This window comes from Pleurodeles waltl, chromosome 11 (genome assembly GCF_031143425.1).
Source record: "Pleurodeles waltl isolate 20211129_DDA chromosome 11, aPleWal1.hap1.20221129, whole genome shotgun sequence".
Classification (NCBI taxonomy): Eukaryota; Metazoa; Chordata; class Amphibia; order Caudata; family Salamandridae; genus Pleurodeles; species Pleurodeles waltl.
The window spans coordinates 484,338,161-484,359,052 of record NC_090450.1 but is presented as its reverse complement, the minus strand read 5'-3'; the positions used below and the strand labels follow the sequence as shown (position 1 = coordinate 484,359,052).

At 44.1% G+C, this 20,892-nt stretch overlaps 1 protein-coding gene across 2 annotated transcripts in view; it reads right to left on the bottom strand.

Moving 5' to 3' along the window:
- Nucleotides 1-1,459: 1,459 nt before the first annotated feature.
- The window catches only part of SPHKAP (SPHK1 interactor, AKAP domain containing), a 1,657,471-nt gene continuing 1,638,038 nt past the window's right edge, over nucleotides 1,460-20,892 (bottom strand). For both annotated transcript variants that reach the window (XM_069213857.1, XM_069213858.1), the window contains one exon: nucleotides 1,460-5,446. In XM_069213857.1, coding sequence (XP_069069958.1) covers nucleotides 5,303-5,446 — 144 coding nt within the window. In that variant the 3' untranslated portion in view covers nucleotides 1,460-5,302. The remainder of the gene's footprint in view (nucleotides 5,447-20,892) is intronic.

The following is a 20,892-nucleotide window of genomic DNA, read 5'->3' as shown; positions in this document are numbered from 1 at the left end:
ATCAGAAGCAACATAACCATCGAAGCTCAATGAAGAACTGCACAATATCACACACTGAAAAATCAGCTTCGGGTTGCAGAGATCTTTATAATCTTTCATGGGAAGGATTACATGTGCTGGTGTGAGTCTTGATATATGTGGTGAAGGTGATAAAGTTTAGACTAGATATAATGAGTAGTGTGGTGGGATAAAAGCTGCTGCTGATAGTAGATATGGGAGGTGTTTACTATATCCCATTAAGCTTCTCGAAAAAATGTTTCCACAAACCAAATAAGGAGTGTAATTATTGCAATAAAATTGGTCAATTTGCCAAAATTTCAAAATACAAAAAAATGCCAAATGTGACACAAAATGAATATGTAAGTCAGGAATGAGCAAATCAATTTTGTATGCAGAAAATGTAGATGAAGGTGGTCCCTGCAGTTCTCCATGTGTACGGTAGGTGTTAATGCAGTGAAATAAGAGGTCATAGGAGATTCACACTTACTATACTTCTGGATATCTGACTTGTATTGGTCAAGGCTTTGCACTGGAAGCACTCCAATAAAGTCATAGATAGCGAACCACTGGGCTGTGTGCTCATTTACTGTGAGATTTATTTATATTCCAATGCATATTCTAAAACACATATTTGTGTAGGTGTGAATGAATGTGCTTCTTAATCCCCCTCATGCACATTTTCCAAGCAGTCATATACACAATTTGAGGCAGTCTAAGTGTGCTCCTGGAAGTAAGGTGATTATTTTCAGTTTGGCAGGCAGGGGACTCTATTACAAATGTGGCAGAGTGCCCTATCAGTCAAACTGATGGTCAGCCTGCTCTATTTAAAGACAGGTGGACTGTCATGTTTCCACTAGTGGTCACCCTGCTGGATCCAAAGCAGGAAACCTTATATTGATGTCCAGATGGAGTTGGGGCCATTAATGTTAGTATATCAGACTGTCCACCTTATTAAAAGTAGATGGGCTAATATCTTTGTTTCAGTTTAGGATTGTCATGGAATGTATAGCAAGCCTGAACATAAATAAATAAAAACTGGCCCGCATACCAGGAGAAAAAAAAAACTGGCAGGGTGGCAGAGCCATTATTATTATTTTTTACGCTTTGGGAGTTTGTTTCAGCTCAACAAAAACGGTTTGCTGTGCAGGTTGCATGAAACATGGCAGCTGTTTATCAACTAATAGTGCCTTCAGAGGAGCTGTAGTTGCCGCAGCTCATTTGAAAGCATAGAGATCTCCAGCAGACCAGCATTGGCCTCTAAATATGGCAGGTGGTGGTCCAAAAGGGAAGTGAATTTGTTGCCTTTCCTTGGTGGATTGCTGGCCAGCCACCCAACTCTAAATTGGGCCCTAAATTATTTATTGTGCCTAAAGAGTTACTACAACACCCCAGTGTCACAATATCATCTATGCCGTTTATTCCCAAATGTCAATAAAAACTCGCAACACAACACCATTGGTAAAGACAAAAAGACACAGAACAAGTTTATTTCTGATCATTTTGTAACAATATCCACTACTTTTAGATTTGCATTACTCTTCTTCATTACACCAGCACAGGGCTGTCGTCCTTTGTGCTCTATTTGATATATAAACACGTATTGTAGCACAACGCCAATCTGTACATTCACAACTATTAGTAGTATGGCTTAAAAACATATTTCTATTCTGGGGCTTCTAGAACTGAGAGATTGATGTTACTAAGGCTAAAGTTTTGTGTTGTGCAGTAAGGGTAACAGAATGCTAGCGTACAGTTTCAGTGCAGAGTGCTATATCAAGGCTTCAGTGAAATGGAACTTGTGGTTCACTGATCTACTTGGGCCAAAAGCAACTTGACAAACAGGCTACAGTATTGAGATTCTTCATTCCTCATATGGATGACTGGGTTAAGGTGCAAGGTTTCCTGAAGCCACTAGCAACCCACGGCATACCTACTTACTCAAAAGGCTCTAAAGTGGATGAAGCCTATTGGGAGTCTTGGGCTCCTGACTGTGGAATGGCCTGAATTCAGTCCTGAGAGCATAACAAAATCAAGCTACAGACGTTTCAGAAAATGCCATAAAACCGCACTTGTTTACAACTGGGCTCAACAAAATAGGGGTCCTGAAAAAAAGAAAGTTGGATCAGGATCCCAGCTCCTGTACTGGACTCTAGCTTCCCAACCTCATGGTTTATAAACTATGCCTTAAGAACAAGACTTGTAGGTGGCCGAAGATGGTACACATTTCCTTATGAAACTATTTTATAAACATATAGATACATGCGTTAAGACCTCAAGATTTTCTGTGATATTTTCATGTACATAAAGTTGGCCTCAGTTTGGTGTATGTTGCGTGGAGGAGAAATCTTAGTTTGATGCTCATAGATTTGAAGGTGGAGATGTTAACATTTTCTTTAAACTAGGGGAGTGATGCTCCCAACTCACCAAAATTGATCGAATATATATTTTTTCAGTATAAGAAGGAATACGTCTTCCCATAATATGTATTAAATGCCTGAGAACACACAATATCAAATGTTCTAAGCCTTTCTCTTTTGAGTGGGACATACAAGTTCAAGTCCAAAGCATCTCACATTGAATAAATCATCAATTTCATTAAGGATACAATGATATGATAGTTATAGTGTAAATTGCTTTATAAATACAAATGTGGCATCTAGTGGAATAGCTAGAATTCCAATTGTCAGTTTTCTTCTATTTATTTATTTGCTGTGGTTGGGTTCAATAGCCTCTACAGAACTACTGGAATGCAGTGACTATCTTAACAATTTGCATAATGTATGTATGGTGATGTGCTTTCATTACAGGATCCATAGGACTCCAGATGTGGTAATACAACACTAGGAAAACCCAATACTGTCGGGTGCAGTAATTTCCATGGACATTTTTAGTACAAGTTTGATCATCAGAAATAGAGCATAACTGTGGAAATGAGAATTTCGACATGTTTACCTCAGTCATTGACCATTTCCTCACACCGATTTTAGTTTTTTCATAGGAAAAGAAATTAGGAGTGCAGTCTTCCAGCAAAATTTTCATAACTAGGGCTAAGTAGTCTAACATTTATTACAAGGGCACATGAAAGGATTATACAATTTTTGTGCCGAAGTCAAATTATTTCAAGGAATTTTACACAGGAATATACAGGGGAGAATAAACCTATCTGACCATATTTCAAACGTTTACACTTTTAATGTTCTAAAATGACCTATACCTGTTTCATTATTTTATACTAATATTCGATTTCAAGTACTAAATGGTCTTCACAATTAGTCTTTGTCTATAATATAAGTAGATATTTAGGTGGCCTGACACTTTTCATGTCTCCCTTCATCAGCCTTGAAAAAGCCAATAGGATGAATCAAGAGGTGTTCAGTTACATACAACTGTAATTAAGCTATGTTCCATAACAGAATACCAAAGTGGTTGTTAACAAATTGTACATTTTAAAATAAACCTTTTTTTCTTGGTGCACTTCAATTATATATGTATTTTTGGTAACCCTATAAGGAAACATAGGCAATGCCTAAACAGCATATATTCATTCATGCTGCCCAAACACCCCACAAGATATTTCTGTAATTTCTTAATTTTAATTTCTTTGGCAAACTTGAGAGAATTTCTGTTAAGTTATAAGGTAATAAGAATTCACAATAGAACATTTTATTTGAACAATATATGATTTCAAACACATAAACCTACAGCTTATCTTATCTCACCAAAAAATCATTGTCTATGATGTAAAAATATTCTGTGCATTAAAGATGCTTAAGACTAAAATTAAAACATATTTGACTTACGCAATGAATTGTACAAAACCAGACACTGGTTTGCAGGCATACTGCCCCGTGAAACGTGACATTTTAATGATAACAGTAACACATAAAATACATAGATAATTATTAAATGACCGACATATAAGCCAATGCTTAATGAAGGACAATTAACCCGTCATAAAAGAGAAAATGTTCTATCTGTTAGCTTTATCTGTCCTTTTTTTGGTCTTCTTGATAACTATCATTATTGTGGAAAAATTAAAATGTCCTTATTGATACCACGTATTGAGACTGAATCAGTTATTATAAATCTCTTGTTTGGAGTTATTTTCCTGTTAAACATTATAACTTTTTAGACTCATATTTCCATTTTTTTGAGTTTTTTCTCATGTGCACTTCCAATATTTATCCATTGTTTGTTTTGCTTCTTGTTATCACACATTATTTGGGGGTTTCAGAAGGGACATCATCCACTTGTAATATTGCTATAATCTTGGGTTTTTTAAACAATATAGGCAAAGGCATTTGATGAGATATATCAATTAAATCAAAGCACTGGCATATTGTTTCAAATACATTGAGCAGCAAACATGAATTACTTAAGTGTCTGCTGTAGGAGGTTTTGATGAATTTCACAATACTTCAGACACAGAAAAATAATCACATTCAAGCAGAAAGTTTTAGACTGTGAAGAAGCATGTCATACTTCTTTGTGATTTATCTTTATTTGCTAAGATATTCTCCTTTTTTATATTTGATAAAGACCAATTCTCTAATAGCGCAAAGGTGGTTGTCTACTGAATAATAACCAGATTGATGTGTTAGTGATGTACCTAATCATTATTTATTAATGTAATGCTTTACAGTTAACCCCCCCCACTGTACAAACATTGGTGTATAATGACTTACTTTTACATTTCCCTGTTCCCTGAACAAGATTGTGGAGCATTTGTAATGGAACAGACAGTAAAGTTGCCCCAAATAGTGTGCCATCTCACATATCTAGCTCTTACTTCATATGTTGGTTGTGAGACGAGGTGAGAACTAAGGAGATTAATGCAGCCTAGTAAACAGCAAAAAGCTCAATCCTTTGGCTCTGTGTGACAGCCAAGATTTTATATATACTATACAAATATTATTGATAAAAAATGTTCTGAACCTGGTATTAAAAATGCCAAACCAATCTAAATTATTTAAAAGACATTCTGTGTAATATTGGATTACAAAAATAGCCTGTTAAGCACAGCCTTGCTATCATTCAGCATTTACAAGATATTCAAAAGGCCCATCATTGCTTCTTTTCTAATACATTCTAAGAGACAATTTGTCAATGAATTCTTGTAGGTCAAGCATGGTTAAGCCACTGGTTCACTTGAACAGCTGTGCTACACTCTCCAGTTGCATTTATACACGTCGTGGTTTCCTGTAATGGAAGTTCACAGTTGTTTGAGAAGCATAGCACTACACAAATCACTGCAACTAAAGCTGGAATAAAAACAAGAAAACAGTGACGCGTATAGGGCTTCTTATCCAAGTTCTAGAAGCCAGTCAAAGAGACTTGATGATGATTCTGTGCTTTGCTCTTGCTGTTGGCAGAACTGGATGACTGCTTTAAAGATATCCCCGACTTTCCAGGCCTTCCGATGCGCAAGGTGCATGACATCTAGGAGCTAGAACAAAATGTTAAAGATAACTATGTTTAGTGTAGATTTTGGTTAGTCATTTTAGTATGCAACTTCTTACAATGGACTGTATTTCATTTTTCCTTTTTTAAAAGTGTTAACATCTTGCTAAGAAAGATAAAGGGAAATCTATTTTGTTCAAAGGAAAAACAATGATTTGGTAAGTAATATCTGTCAGTGTATATTTTTTCTGTGACAACGTTGACTCTTTCGACACAAGAAATATCTGTGTATCAAACGTTTTGCTTACATTTGACAGTCACCAATACCAATAGATTTTTCATCATACAATAAAGAATGAAAACACAACACAAAATTTAACAAACCTCTGAACCACCATCCTCCCCAACAAAATCAGTTGATGGGGTTTAGCTTAGAAATACACTGTTAATAAACAAACATCTTTAGTTATGAAACAACTACAACAGCATTCCACAAGCAATAGTGGGAAAGACAACTAAAGAAAGATGCACCATCTCATTGATTTCCTTTTGTACATAATGTCAAAATACAAAATCAGATATTTTTATTTTGTCATTGTCCATTGATACATGTTCCCACATGGTTTCCAATTCCCCATCTTGCTTGAAGAATGATGTTATGGATTTGAAGTTAATTTAGAGATATAGCGGGACAAGTAGTTTACCATAAAGTCTGTTATAGCTATAATAAAGTAGATCCAAACTACCTATTTTACGTTCCTGCTAAATGTAAGGGAAACAGTGATCATTGGTATGGGGCAAAATTAAGACTCAGGGGATACATAAATGTGCTTATAATGTGTGCCTAAGCCAGGTTTTCATAGCTAGTCTTTTAATGTTTCCTCAGATTGAATGGAAAAACCAGGTTCTCGTGAACATGCTATCAGAAATAACTTAGGCTTCATCACTTGGCCAACCATGTCCAACCAAACGTCAGACGCTGGATGATAAGATTTGTTTTGCAATCCACAAAGCAACTGGTCCTTTATTGTAAAAATAATCTGATGGGGAGAATTTCACAGGTCCAATATTTCCAGATTTTCTTCTTAATTTCTTTTCAATTTCTTCTGATCTCTGCCCAGTTTCACTGTTGTTGGTGACCCGCAGGAACAAATATATTTGGAATACTCAACGGTATGCATCATTTTGTTCATTTGCCTGTTCATCCCTCTCTTTTGTGGGATCTCAATGGACTTTTATTTAAAACCTTTGTCTTGCTTGATTACCTGGATAATGTTGTCTACCCTGTGACCTCCGAGGATGCTGTCACATTTGATGCACTACTATGGCACTGTTTTGTCTTCATGAACTTTAGAGCTTGGAAGCTCATAAGGTCCGTACATACACTGGCTCTGGCCAAGGAACAGATTAACCCTCAAGTACTGAAAAGAGTATGCAAACTTTTTCATGTGTCATTTCCCACGTGTGAACATAAAACTGCAAGTAAGTATATATTATGGATTTTTATCTTCACCATGCATCCCTAACCATGTGTTACTTTACCTTGCAGGAAAGCTTTTTTTGTTAAATATCATAATTTATGTTATTAAAAAAAAGGGGTTAAGGTGCAGGTGAAGGGAAGGGGAGGTAAGGGAGATATTTTAGATTCTGCGGTGGGTAGTAGTATAAGGAGGTGGGTGATTTTAAGGTTTAAAGGTGGTTAGAGGTAAAGGGTTGTAAAAGTGATTATGGGGTTAAGGGGTTGGTGCGGGTAAGTGGTAGGGATGTTTACAGAATTTTTTTTTGTAAAAAAATGTACTGCAAATATTACATTGATATTATCAATGATGTTATCAAAGATGTTATGAGTGCCATAATTTGCGGGCTAATTACCAGTGCTTGACGAAGGCATGAGTTATAGTTACCTTACGGCACAAGTTATAGTTACTTGAGATAACTCTAACTCTAACCGGTGAATTTCCATGGTTTTCGTACATTTAAAATTTGAGTCTAATTATATTGTCCCTGTAAAATTTAGTTTTTTAAAGTGAATTTCAATGTTTTTGGTAATTTGATTTCCTGACTATAATGTCGTTGTAACCTTTTTTTTTTCCAATGTGTAATTTTCATTACTAAACGTTAATCCAACCACCTGCGGCCAGACCCTGCTCAAACCCACCTACCCTTCAACCGCACACAGCACATGGCTCTTGGCTTTGTGCAGCGGGAGTTGGCCGCTGCCTGTCTTTCTGGGTGTGAGAATAAGTGTGATTGGGTGTATGTGGGTGTGAGAGTGGGTGCATAAGTGTTTTAGTTAGTGCATCAGTGTCTGTGTGGGTTTGTGAGTGGGTGCATGAGGGTTTCAGTTGGCCAGTGAGTGGGTGTGTGAGAGTGTCAGTGGGTCTGTGAGTATGTGTGTGAGGGTATGTCTGTGTGTGAGAGTGGGTGTATAAATGTCTTAGTAGGTGTGCAGTGTCTGTGTGGGTCTGTGAGTGGGTGCTTGAGGGTTTCAGTGGGTCTGTGACTGGGTGTGTGAGAGTCTGAGTGAGTATGTGAGCGGGTGCGTGCCTGAGTGGGTCTTTGAGTGGGTGTGTGAGGTTGTGATTAGGGCTGTGAGTGGGTGTACAAGGGTCGGAGTGGGTCTGTGAATGGGTGCATGAGTGTCTGAGTGGGTCTGTGAGTGGGTGCGTAAGAGTCTGAGTGGATCTGTGATTGGGAGAAAGAGACTGAAAAAGAGAAATTGAGAGAGAGAGAGACAGAAAGAAAGTGAGAGAGAGAGAGAGAGAGAGAGAGGAATTTTTTTACGCTTTGGTAAATGATATTCTTAGAATCAGATATTTCTGGACAAATAGAAAAGAAAAATGTATTTGCCGTTATGTGATGGAAGAGAAAGAGAGAGAGAGTGACAGTCAGCGGGGGAGTCTCAAGGCACCTGCGGTCCTAGCCAGCTCCCCACGTCCTGTGGGAGCTGGCATCCCAAGCAGGGAGATGTTTTTAATAGCAGCTCCCTGCTTGTGGGAGCAATGTTTTCATTTGTCTTCCCTGCACGAATATTTGTATGCAGGGAAGACGGTTGTATGACAGAACAACACATGCCAGAACCACCCATGGCTTAACAACGCGGTCAGAACCACGACCGCGTCTTTCCCACACATGCCTTTAACATGCATGCCTTTACAAAACATTTTGTTGTAAAAGCATGCTTAGTAAAGGTATATGTGGTAATGCCATGCATGGTGGTGTGATACAAACCCCCTGGCCCCCTCCCCCCACCCTAAACCCTAAAACCTACACTGTCCTAAAAAATACCCCACCCTGTCCTAAAAATGACCCGACCCCTGTCCCCACCTTAAAACCTACCCTACCCTATCCTAAAACTACCCGCCCGCCCAAGCCTAAACCCTAAAAGCTACCCTGCTCTGTCCTAAAACCTACCCCGCCCTGTCTTAAAAACTACCCCAAACCCCACCCTAAACCTTAAAACCTACTCTGTCCTAAGAACTACTCTGTCCTGTTCTAAAAACTACCCCAACTCCACCCTCAACCCTAAACCCTACCCACCCTGTCCTAAAAACTACCCTGTCCTAAAAACTACCCCAAACCCCTGTCCTCACCCTGAACCCTAAAACCTACCTCACCCTATCGTAAGAACTACCCTGAACCCTAAAACCTACCTCTCCCAGCTGTTCCTGCTATGTTCTTGAACCATGCATATGCATGGTTTCTTAACCATGCATTTGCGTGGTTCAGGCACATGCTTGGTTCAGGCAATCGTGGTAACTCTTGCATGGCTACACTACGCATTGCTCTGGACACATAGAAAAGGCTGTTTCTCAGGGAAGACAGATGAAAACACTGCTTTCTGCAAGGTAGAGCTGTTTGACAGCTCTCTCTTGCAGAAACAGAACTTTGGTTGATTTTCCTTGGTGGGGGCTGTAAGCCCCCACCAATCAAAAGCAAACAGCTATGTTCCGAGGGTGGGTACCAGTGGACATAGCAGGAGCTGGCCCTGGAAGTGTGTCAGTCCCCAGGGCCAGCAGTGGCTATACGAGGGGACGCGTGGACCCCCTCCAACAAGCATAGCCCTGGGATGGGGTGGTCTCAGGGGCTGCGGGGGATTTCAGAAACGGACCTGGTATTGTTCTTCTAGTTATAGCCCCGGGGAGGTGGTGGCCCGTGTGAGAGTGGGATCCACGCAGCCCTGAACTTATTTTATGAATCACTCCAAGGAGGTGGTGACCCCTAAATAATGAATAGGGGTTGTGGTGGTCCCCAGGGCGTGGGCGCCCATGCAGCCCCCTGTACATATTTTATGTATTGCCCAAGGGAGGCAGCAGTCCCTGGTGCTGTGGGGAGGGGACATCTACATCTTGCATTAACAGGTCAGATGGGCCTCAGGGAGGTGTTGGTCCCCAGGGCTGTGGGGGTCTCGTGGCCCCGCACACATGATATTTTTAGCCCAAGGCAAGTGGTGGTCCCTAGGGAAGCGGGGCTGCCAGACAGACCCTTGATTAAGATATCAATGCCCCTGGGACTTGGCCCACCCGGGGGCTCCTTTGAAATAAGCGTGCGAGCCTGCGCTTCCTTGTTTAATTTTTTAATTTTTGCCAGATTCACCAGGAATTGAGGCAAAAATGTTAAACAAATGCTTTTTAGTTCTAGGGAGGGGTCCCTCTGGGGCCCCAGCATCAGAGGTAAGGGGTCAGGGTGACACTACCCTGGTCACTTTTCTTGTTTTTTTTTACATCTTTTTCTGGGACCAACATGGCTGCCTACACTTCCTTGTTGAAGGGTTGGCAAACAATCAGATCTGAGCACAAGATCGAAAGGGGAAGCAAAATCTTCACGTCCCTAAATATACAAATTTAGATTTTTGTTAATTTCTCTGAAAATACTGAACGGATTTACACCAAATCACAAAAAGAGTTATTTTTGGACCTAGAGCTACCTTTCTGCCAAATTTGGTGTAATTCCGTCCAGTTGTTTCTGCACTATCTATGTTCAAAATCCCTATTGAAAAATGAATGGGGAAAAAGCATTTTGAGACCTCCCCTTCTTCTCAGCCCCCACTTGATGGATCACCCCCCCAAAAAAAGCAGGGACCACAAGTAGGTAATAGATAGATAGATAGATAGATAGATAGATAGATAGATAGATAGATAGATAGATAGATAGATAGATAGATTAAGGAAAGTTTTTTTTAGGGTGTAGAGTGGTTTTAGGTTTTAGAGTGGGTATGGATTTTTAGGTGGGAAAGGATTTTTTAGGGTTTATGTTGGGTATGGTTTTTGGGTGGCAACGGATTTTTAGGGTTTATAGTGAGTATGAGTTTTCGGGTGGCAAGGTATTTTCTAGGGTTTAGATGGGTATGGGTGACAAAGGTAATTTTAGGTTTTATGGTGGGTATGTTTTTTTGGTGGCAAGGATAATTTTAGAGTTTAGGGTGCATTTGGATTTTTGTGTGATGTCACTGATCATGTCATGAGTTATGTAATCTGTGAGGTTATAGGCAGTGTAACAGGGGGGTGCAAGTTATATATATGTATATCTATTCACTGATAAAACCAAAGGTTACAGGGACGTTATAGTTAAGCTTACATTTTAAACGTACAAAACCATACAATGTTACCTGTTATAGTTAGAGTTTTCTTAAGTAACTATAACTTGCGCTCTAATGTAAGACTATGCACAGTTTTTTCATCAAAAATTGTACTGCAAAAATCGCATCAATATTATCAATGATGTTATTAAAGGTGTCATGAGTGCCTTAATTTGTTGGGCAATTAGCAGTGCATGGCAAGGGTGTGAGTTATACTAGTTATAGTTACATAAGATAACTCTTGCCTTGTGTTCTTCCCATGCAGCATATAGTATCGCAGAAAGAAAACGATATGCCATGTAGGAAGAACACAGCAAGGCAAGAGAAACAAATAATGGGTGATCACCTCTTTACACTTATAAATCTGTCTTCTCATGATCTTACTCATGATCAACAGTCCTTACTAGAATTAAGTCTATCATTTTGCCCTACTACAAACTTTGATTTTTGTCGTTCTTGCATTGACATTTTTCTGTTTTATCAGGAAATAAAATTGCTTACAACAGAAAGACAACCAGAAATTTGAGAGTGACACTTTCCCGAATGTAGAGTCTGATTCCACCTCGGACATTCTATTTACTGGTGACATTGAAGAGCTAGCAGTCTGGGAATCAGTGAGAGAGCAGCTCTGCAATTTGGGACTAAAGGTTGATAAAATGAATAGGAATGATTTCAAGCCTAAATCTAAATGTAACCCTATTACTCCTCAAGATAATATCAACAACTTTCATGAGGTAGTAATACGTGACCTTATGAAACTGTGGCAGCAAAGGGAGAACCATTTTGCCAAGATTCTGACAAAGGGGCAGCGGGAGGTACCTAATTCCCTTAGAAAGGATTTCTTTTTTTGTGATCAAACTCGCTGACAGGGGCAATGTTGTACTGTGGGACATCAACAAGTATAGAGCAGACGCTATGAGACAATTGGAACTCTCAGGCAGTTATCTTAGATTTAGTAGTACAGTGTATTGTCAGACTGTTACCATGTATTATTCCATACTAGCTAGCTGGCACAAGAGAAACATATTTAGTCTTGGGGATGTCCAAGTCCTTCTAGTTAATAAATCTGTGGCATCATGTTTCTACATGTTACCTAAAATCCATAACCACAGCACAGATCCATCTACTTAGTCTACTTTTTATATCCATATGTTATGAGCCTACCATCCTACATAGGGATAGCATGGATTTCATAACCAAGATACAAGGAATTCCTTGGCAACCTACATATATTTTGATCACAATTGATTTTGTGGCTTTATATACATGTATGAAATATGAGTTAGGCCTACAAGTATGCAGGTGTTTCTTAAAAGATAAACTTCTCTTTTTCTATGATTATAGCATACGGCTATTAGATATGTTCCAATTCTGTCTTGACAACAACTATTTTTTGTTTTAAGATCAATGGTTTACACAACTTACTGGGACTGCAATGGGGTGCTGCTTTGCTCCCAGCTATGCCTGTATGTTTATGAGGTGGTGTGAGTCACAGCATATATAGGCTGATGCCACTGAATGGTGGACCTGCCATGGGGCTTTGGAGACAAGGTACATTGATGATATTTATATTAATTGGGATTGCTCACAAGAGAAACTGAATGCATTCCAGGCTTGGATTTCAGATAATAATTTGAACCTTAAGTTCACCAGTAGGACACAATATCAAAATAGAATTTCTAAATGTACCTGTTACTGTAGAGGGAGGTAACATACAAACTAGCCTATTTAGGAAGGCCACTGCTGGCACCAGTATCCCACACGCTTTCAGTCACCACCCTCTAAGGCTCAAATGGAGCGTCTCCTATGGGGAGCTGCTCAGAGCAAAAAGAAATTGCAGCACTGACAAGAGTTTTGAGATTGAGAAAAGAAGAATGATTGGCAGATTTAGATCCACTGGTTACCCTAATTAAGTAATCAAGGCAGCTAGCGCCATGTTTGCAGTTATCAATAGGCACAGTTTACTAATATCCAGGAAAAGAGAGAAAACTGACATGAAAGTGAGACTAATTACTACATTTAACAGTGAATCTAATCCCATCAATAAGATTATGAAAAACAAAAAAGAGACCGAACCATAGGACCTTAGTAAGTCCCTATCCCCAGATCACTCATAGAAAAAGTGAGTCACTAAAAGACATGCTGATACACAGTAATTAGGCAAGGAATCAGGTGACATACAGATCTTGGCTGAGGGAACTACTAGGTTTTTTTCATATGTGGGAAATGCAAAGCCTGCGCCCCCAGCCCTAAGAGGAAAACACATATCCTTCCAACAGGGAGAGAGGTAAAAATGTTAAGAATCATAAATTGGAACAGTGATTTTGTTGACTATGGGGGTCATTACAACATTGGCGGTATAAGGCGCTTACCGCCGTGCAGAAGACCGCCAATACACCGCCGCGGCCGCGGTAGACCGCCACAGCTATTATGACACACATCACGGAATCCGCCGAAATTCAGACACCCACACAATACCGCCACACCAAAGGCCAGCGATAAACTGGCGGAAACACATCCTCCACCTCCACGCCAACAGAAACACGCCCATGCTATTACGACCCACGAATCCACGCGGCGGTCTTTCAACCGCGGTATTCCATTGGCGGTACACACCGCCACGCTCAAAATACACACACATCTACAAAACACCGCCACATTGGACATTTCGAAATACACACACCCGATACACATACAAACAACACTCCCGCACACCCAACACAATATAAAACACACACCCACATCACCCACAAACTCCTACAACCAGAAATTCTGAGAGAAGGCCAGAGAGACAGCACAGCTATTGACAACCCCATCACACAGAGGCACACAACACCATCACCCACACTACATCCATGCACAAAACACCACATACCACTACATTCACCACACTCATCACCGCATACACCACCCCACACATCACACACACCACCCCATGTCACGCCAAAGACACCCCCGCTTCTCCGAGGAGGAGCTCAGGGTCATTGTGGAGGAAGTCGTACGGGTAGAGCCACAGCTATTTGGCTCACAGGTACAGCACACATCAATAGCCAGGAAGATGGAGCTATGGCGCAGAATAGTCGACAGGGTGAACGCCGTGGGACAGCACCCAAGAAATAGGGAGGACATCAGGAAGAGGTGGAACGACCTACGGGGGAAGGTGCGTTCCCGGTCTCCAGGCACAACATCGCAGTGCAGCGGACTGGAGGCGGACCCCCACCTCCTCCCCCACAACTAACAACATGAGAGGAGCAAGTCCTGACCATCATGCATCCTGAGGGCCTCGGAGGAGTCGGTGGAGGATGGGACACTGGTAAGTCAAATCTTAACTATCACATCCCCCACCCTACCTGCATGCTATCACACACCCCCACCCTCACACCCTCCCCTATCACCCCAAATCCTCACTAATCTACCCATGACACCAACCACCCATCTCAACACCAAGCCCTGCATGACAAAACAAAGCATGGGCACCCCTCACTAAAGCATGCCCACTGCACATACCCAGTACACCCCCCCAACCATCATCACACAAGCCCCCACACAGGAATGCCTGCACTGGTTTCCAGAAGTGTTCTAAAGTCTGTGGTTTTGGGTGCCCTTCTTATACCCAATTTCTCCTTTGAAGTAGGCCTACTTCAAAGTAAAGTCTCTTTTGAATGTGAAATCCTGCCTGGTCCAGGCCAGGCCCCAGACACTCACCAGGGTGACTGCATTGTGTGAGGGCAGGCACATCCATTTCAGGTGTAAGTGACCACTCCTCCCCTCCCTCCTAGCACAGATGGCTCATCAGGAAATGCAGACTACACCCCAGCTCCCTTTGTGTCACTGTCTAGTGTGACGTGCAACCAGCCCAAATGTCAAACTGACCCAGACAGGGAATCCACAAACAGGCAGAGTCACAGAAATGGTATAAGCAAGAACATGCTCACTTTCTAAAAGTGGCATTTTCAAACACACAATCTTAAAATCAACTTTACTAAAAGATGTATTTTTAAATTGTGAGCTCAGAGACCCCAAACTCCACATGACCATCTGCTGCCAAAGGGAATCTACACTTTAATCAGATTTAAAGGTAGCCCCAATGTTAACCTATAAGAGGAACAGACCTTGCAACAGTGAAAAACACATTTAGCAATATTTCACTGTTAGGACATATAAAAATACATTACTATGAGGGTCATTACAACATTGGCGGTATAAGGCGCTTACCGCCGTGCAGAAGACCGCCAATACACCGCCGCGGCTGCGGTAGACCGCCACAGCTATTATGACACACATCTCGGAATCCGCCGAAATTCAGACACCCACACAATACCGCCACACCAAAGGTCAGCGATAAACTGTCGGAAACACATCCTCCACCTCCACGGCAACAGAAACACGCCCATGCTATTACGACCCACGAATCCACGCGGCGGTCTTTCAACCGCGGTATTCCATTGGCGGTACACACCGCCGCGCTCAAAATACACACACATCTAAATAACACTACCACATTGGACAATTCCAAATACACACACCTGATACACATACAAACAACACTCCCACACACCCAACACAATATAAAACACACAACCACATCACCCACAAACCCCTACAACCAGAAATTCTGAGAGAAGGCCAGAGAGACAGCACAGCTATTGACAACCCCATCACACAGAGGCACACAACACCATCACCCACACTACATCCACGCACAAAACACCACATACCACTACATTCACTACACTCATCAACACATACACCATCCCACACATCACACACACCACCCCATGTCACGCCAAAGACACCCCCGCTTCTCCGAGGAGGAGCTCAGGGTCATGGTGGAGGAAATCGTACGGGTAGAGCCACAGCTATTTGGCTCACAGGTACAGCACACATCAATAGCCAGGAAGATGGAGCTATGGCGCAGAATAGTCGACAGGGTGAACGCCGTGGGACAGCACCCAAGAAATAGGGAGGACATCAGGAAGAGGTGGAACGACCTACGGGGGAAGGTGCGTTCCACGGTCTCCAGGCACAACATCGCAGTGCAGCGGACTGGCGGCGGACCCCCACCTTCTCCCCCACAACTAACAACATGGGAGGATCAAGTCCTGACCATCTTGCATCCTGAGGGCCTCGGAGGAGTCGGTGGAGGATGGGACACTGGTAAGTCAAATCTTAACTATCACATCCCCCACCCTACCTGCATGCTATCACACACCCCCACCCTCACACCCTCCCCTATCACCCCAAATCCTCACTAATCTACCCATGACACCAACCACCCATCCCAACACCAAGCCCTGCATGACAAAACTAAGCATGGGCACCCCTCACTAAAGCATGCCCACTGCACATACCCCGTACACCCCCACAACCATCATCACACAAGCCCCCACACAAGAATGCCTGCACTGGGGTACACAAACACCCACCCATTGCACACCATTACACACACACATGCAATAATCATGTTCTTATACCCCTGCAGGAACCCGAAGGACCGTCACCACACCAGAGGGTCCATACAACACCACTCCACCCCCAGAAGAGTCCCACAGTGACAACAGCAGCTCTGCCTCACTGGATCCTGATGACCAGCCCGGACCATCGTGGGCCTCAGGACAGTCGGTTCCCCTTGCCCAGCCACAGCCCAACACCGAGCTGCCACCCTCTGGTAACACCAGCACAGCACCCACCCAGCGGGCCCAAACCTCCCTACCCAGGACGGGTCAATCAGTGGTGTGTCCACCACTACAGGGCACCCAGGCTAACCCACCACTCCAACAACAACAGGGACCTGGGGGCAGTGGTAGTGGGCACACGGTCCAGGGGACAGAGGCACAGGAACACATGGGAACTGGCAGGGCTGCTGTGCGACAGAGGGCGGACAGGCCAAGGGAACCAACTCTCAACGAGGCCCTCTCCTCCATCATGGGAGCATACCACCAATCCCAGGAGACGATGGCCACGGTCCTGGACAAGTTGCAGGAGACCCTGCGTCTGCAGGACGAACTGTATTTGGGGTTCAGGGAGGAGCTCAGGACCATCAGCTCCGCCCTGGGCACCACCGTAGGGGTGCTGACGGACATACAAAAGACCCTGAGGGACACCGTGGCAGTCCAAGAGGCCCTTGACACTAGCCAGGACGACGAACTGCCCACCACCTCTGCCGGCGCTAGTGGACAGGACGCCCCGCCACAGGTCCAACACACCAGCACCCCACCCCCTGCAGACGGACAACCACCACGCAAGCGGGCCCTGAGATCCAGGAACAGGACAGAGCAAGATGGCAAGACCACCGCCAGGAAATGAGACCACCCTGATTGTCCCCCCACTGTCCCACTTTGTCACCCTGTCCAGATTGGAACTGCCCTAGCTCCACTTCCAATGCCCAGATGGGCAGTGCACCTGTGAGACTAATAGACTGGACTCTGCCATGGACATTCCTCCACCATCACCCATCCCCATTTTACAACCTTCCTTGATTTTTTTTGCACTTAAATAAACACCCTTGAAAGTCCCAAAAATCTGGAGTCAGTCTATGATTTGGAACTTTGTATCATCAATTACAGTGTCATAATGGGTTACCCTATTGTAAGGCCAACATACCAATGCCACACATCACAAGCCCTTGAAGGATGCAAGCAGTTGACACGTAGGTTACCACACCTGTGGTACTGAATTGGAAGGGTACAACTCAATTAACAAATAGTGAGTGAAATGTAGGTACAGGATAGAGGTAGACGTGTGAAAGTTAATGTAATGTTAAACCAGAAAATGTTCTCACCTTTGTGTCACTGGAAATATTGCTGTATGACTGACTCCCTGTTGTCGTTTTCTTCATCCTCAGCTTCATCCTCATCACTGTCCACTCGCTCCACAGGCTCCACAGCTGCCACAACACCATCATCTGGATCATCCTCCTGCAGAAAAGGCACCTGGCGTCGCAATGCTAAATTATGGAGCAGGCGATGATGATGTCGCACACCTTCTTCGGTGAGTAGAATAGGGATCCACCTGTCATATGGAGGCACCTGAACCTGACCTTAAGAAGGCCGAAGGTGCGTTCGATAACCCTCCTAGTCTGCCCATGAGCATCATTGTACCGTTCCTCTGCCCTGGTCCTGGGATTCCTCACTGGGGTCAATAGCCAGGAAAGGTTGGGGTAACCAGAGTCCCCCAATAGCCATACACGGTGCCTCTGGAGTTGACCCGTCATATCAGGGATGCTGCTATTCCGCAGGATGTAGGCGTCATGCACTGAGCCAGGGAACATTGCATTTACCTGCGAGATGTACTGGTCTGCCAAACAGACCATCTGGACATTCATCGAATGATAATTCTTCCTGTTCCTGTACACCTGTTCACTCCTGCGGGGGGAGGACCAGAGCTACATGGGTCCCATCAATAGCACCTATGACGTTAGGGATAAGTCCAAGGACATAGAAGTCACCTTTCACTGTAGGCAAATCCTCCACCTCAGGGAAAATGATGTATCTCCTTACGTGTTTTAGCAGGGCAGACAACACTCTGGACAACACGTTGGAAAACATAGGCTGGGACATCCCTGATGCCATGGCCACTGTTGTCTGAAATTACCCACTTGCAAGGAAATGGAGCACTGACAGCACCTGCACGTCAGGGGGGATTCCAGTCGGATGGCGGATTGGTGACATCAGGCCTGGCTCCAAAAGGGTACATAGTTCCTGGATTGCGGCACGGTCAAACCGGTAGGTGACGATGATATGTCTTTCTTCCATTGTCAACAGGTCCACCAGCGGTCGGTACACCAGAGGATTCTGCCATCTTCTCATATGTCCCAGCTGACGGTGCCTAAGAAGGACAACAGCGAAGAACCAGTCACTATTCTTCCAGGTATGTACCCAGTTACACACAAGACTACACCGTGTTGAGTATAGGCCTAGCTATGCGTGACGCAGTAGTAAATGAAGCCATGTGGGCTCCTGAAATGGCGGCTGCCTGACCTCTAAACTGGGACAATGGGATTGTGGGGTAACTGCGCTGGCGTTGCACACCGTCGCGGTAGGCAGTCGTAGACCGCGGCGCAATGCTGCATTGGTTAACATTGGACCCTATGGGTCCCAGGAGCCAATGAACAGGTGCGCCGGCGGTGATGATGCGCACCGCCGCGGACGTCACCGCCGCGGACGTCATCGCCATTTTCTATCTGTTCAATCACTAGATACCTGACTTTCAACAGGAGAGGACCTACACTGTTAGTGCTGCTGTGACCTCGTTCTGGAAGCGACGATGGCTGCTGCGTCTGGGGAAAGGGCCCCTGCCTTCACTGCACAGGAGTTGGAGAAACTTGTGGATGGGGTCCTTCCCCAGTACACGCTACTCTACGGTCCTCCAGACCAACAGGTTAGTACACAGGGAGCACGTTGTATGGGCTGGGCCTGGGTGGAGAGGGCTGGGTGGAAGAGGGAAGGGGGCAGAGTGTAGGAAAGTACCATCTTGCCTGGCATGTTACCCCCATTTTTCACTGTATATATGTTGTTTTAGTTGTATGTGTCACTGGGACCCTGGTAACCCAGGGCCCCAGTGCTCATAAGTGTGCCTGAATGTGTTACCTGTGTAGTGACTAACTGTCTCACTGAGGCTCTGCTAATCAGAACCTCAGTGGTTATGCTCTCTCATTTCTTTCCAAATTGTCACTAACAGGCTAGTGACCATTTTTACCAATTTACATTGGCTTACTGGAACACCCTGATAATTCCCTAGCATATGGTACTGAGGTACCCAGGGTATTGGGGTTCCAGGAGATCCCTATGGGCTGCAGCATTTCTTTTGCCACCCATAGGGAGCTCTGACAATTCTTACACAGGCCTGCCACTGCAGCCTGAGTGAAATAACGTCCACGTTATTTCACAGCCATTTTACACTGCACTTAAGTAACTTATAAGTCACCTATATGTCTAACCTTTACCTGGTAAAGGTTAGGTGCAAAGTTACTTAGTGTGAGGGCACCCTGGCACTAGCCAAGGTGCCCCCACATTGTTCAGAGCCAATTCCCTGAACTTTGTGAGTGCGGGGACACCATTACACGCGTGCACTACATATAGGTCACTACCTATATGTAGCTTCACAATGGTAACTCCGAATATGGCCATGTAACATGTCTATGATCATGGAATTGCCCCCTCTATGCCATCCTGGCATAGTTGGCACAATCCCATGATCCCAGTGGTCTGTAGCACAGACCCTGGTACTGCCAAACTGCCCTTCCTGGGGTTTCACTGCAGCTGCTGCTGCTGCCAACCCCTCAGACAGGCATCTGCCCTCCTGGGGTCCAGCCAGGCCTGGCCCAGGATGGCAGAACAAAGAACTTCCTCTGAGAGAGGGTGTGACACCCTCTCCCTTTGGAAAATGGTGTGAAGGCAGGGGAGGAGTAGCCTCCCCCAGCCTCTGGAAATGCTTTGGTGGGCACAGATGTGCCCAATTCTGCATAAGCCAGTCTACACCGGTTCAGGGGACCCCTTAGCCCTGCTCTGGCGCGAAACTGGACAAAGGAAAGGGGAGTGACCACTCCCCTGACCTGCACCTCCCCTGGGAGGTGTCCAGAGCTCCTCCAGTGTGCTCCAGACCTCTGCCATCTTGGAAACAGAGGTGCTGCTGGCACACTGGACTGCTCTGAGTGGCCAATGCCACCAGGTGACGTCAGAGACTCCTTGTGATAGGCTCCTTCAGGTGTTGCTAGCCTATCCTCTCTCCTAGGTAGCCAAACCCTCTTTTCTGGCTATTTAGGGTCTCTGTCTCTGGGGAAACTTTAGATAACGAATGCAAGAGCTCATCCGAGTTCCTCTGCATCTCTCTCTTCACCTTCTGCCAAGGAATCGACTGCTGACCGCGCTGGAAGCCTGCAAACCTGCAACATAGTAGCAAAGACGACTACTGCA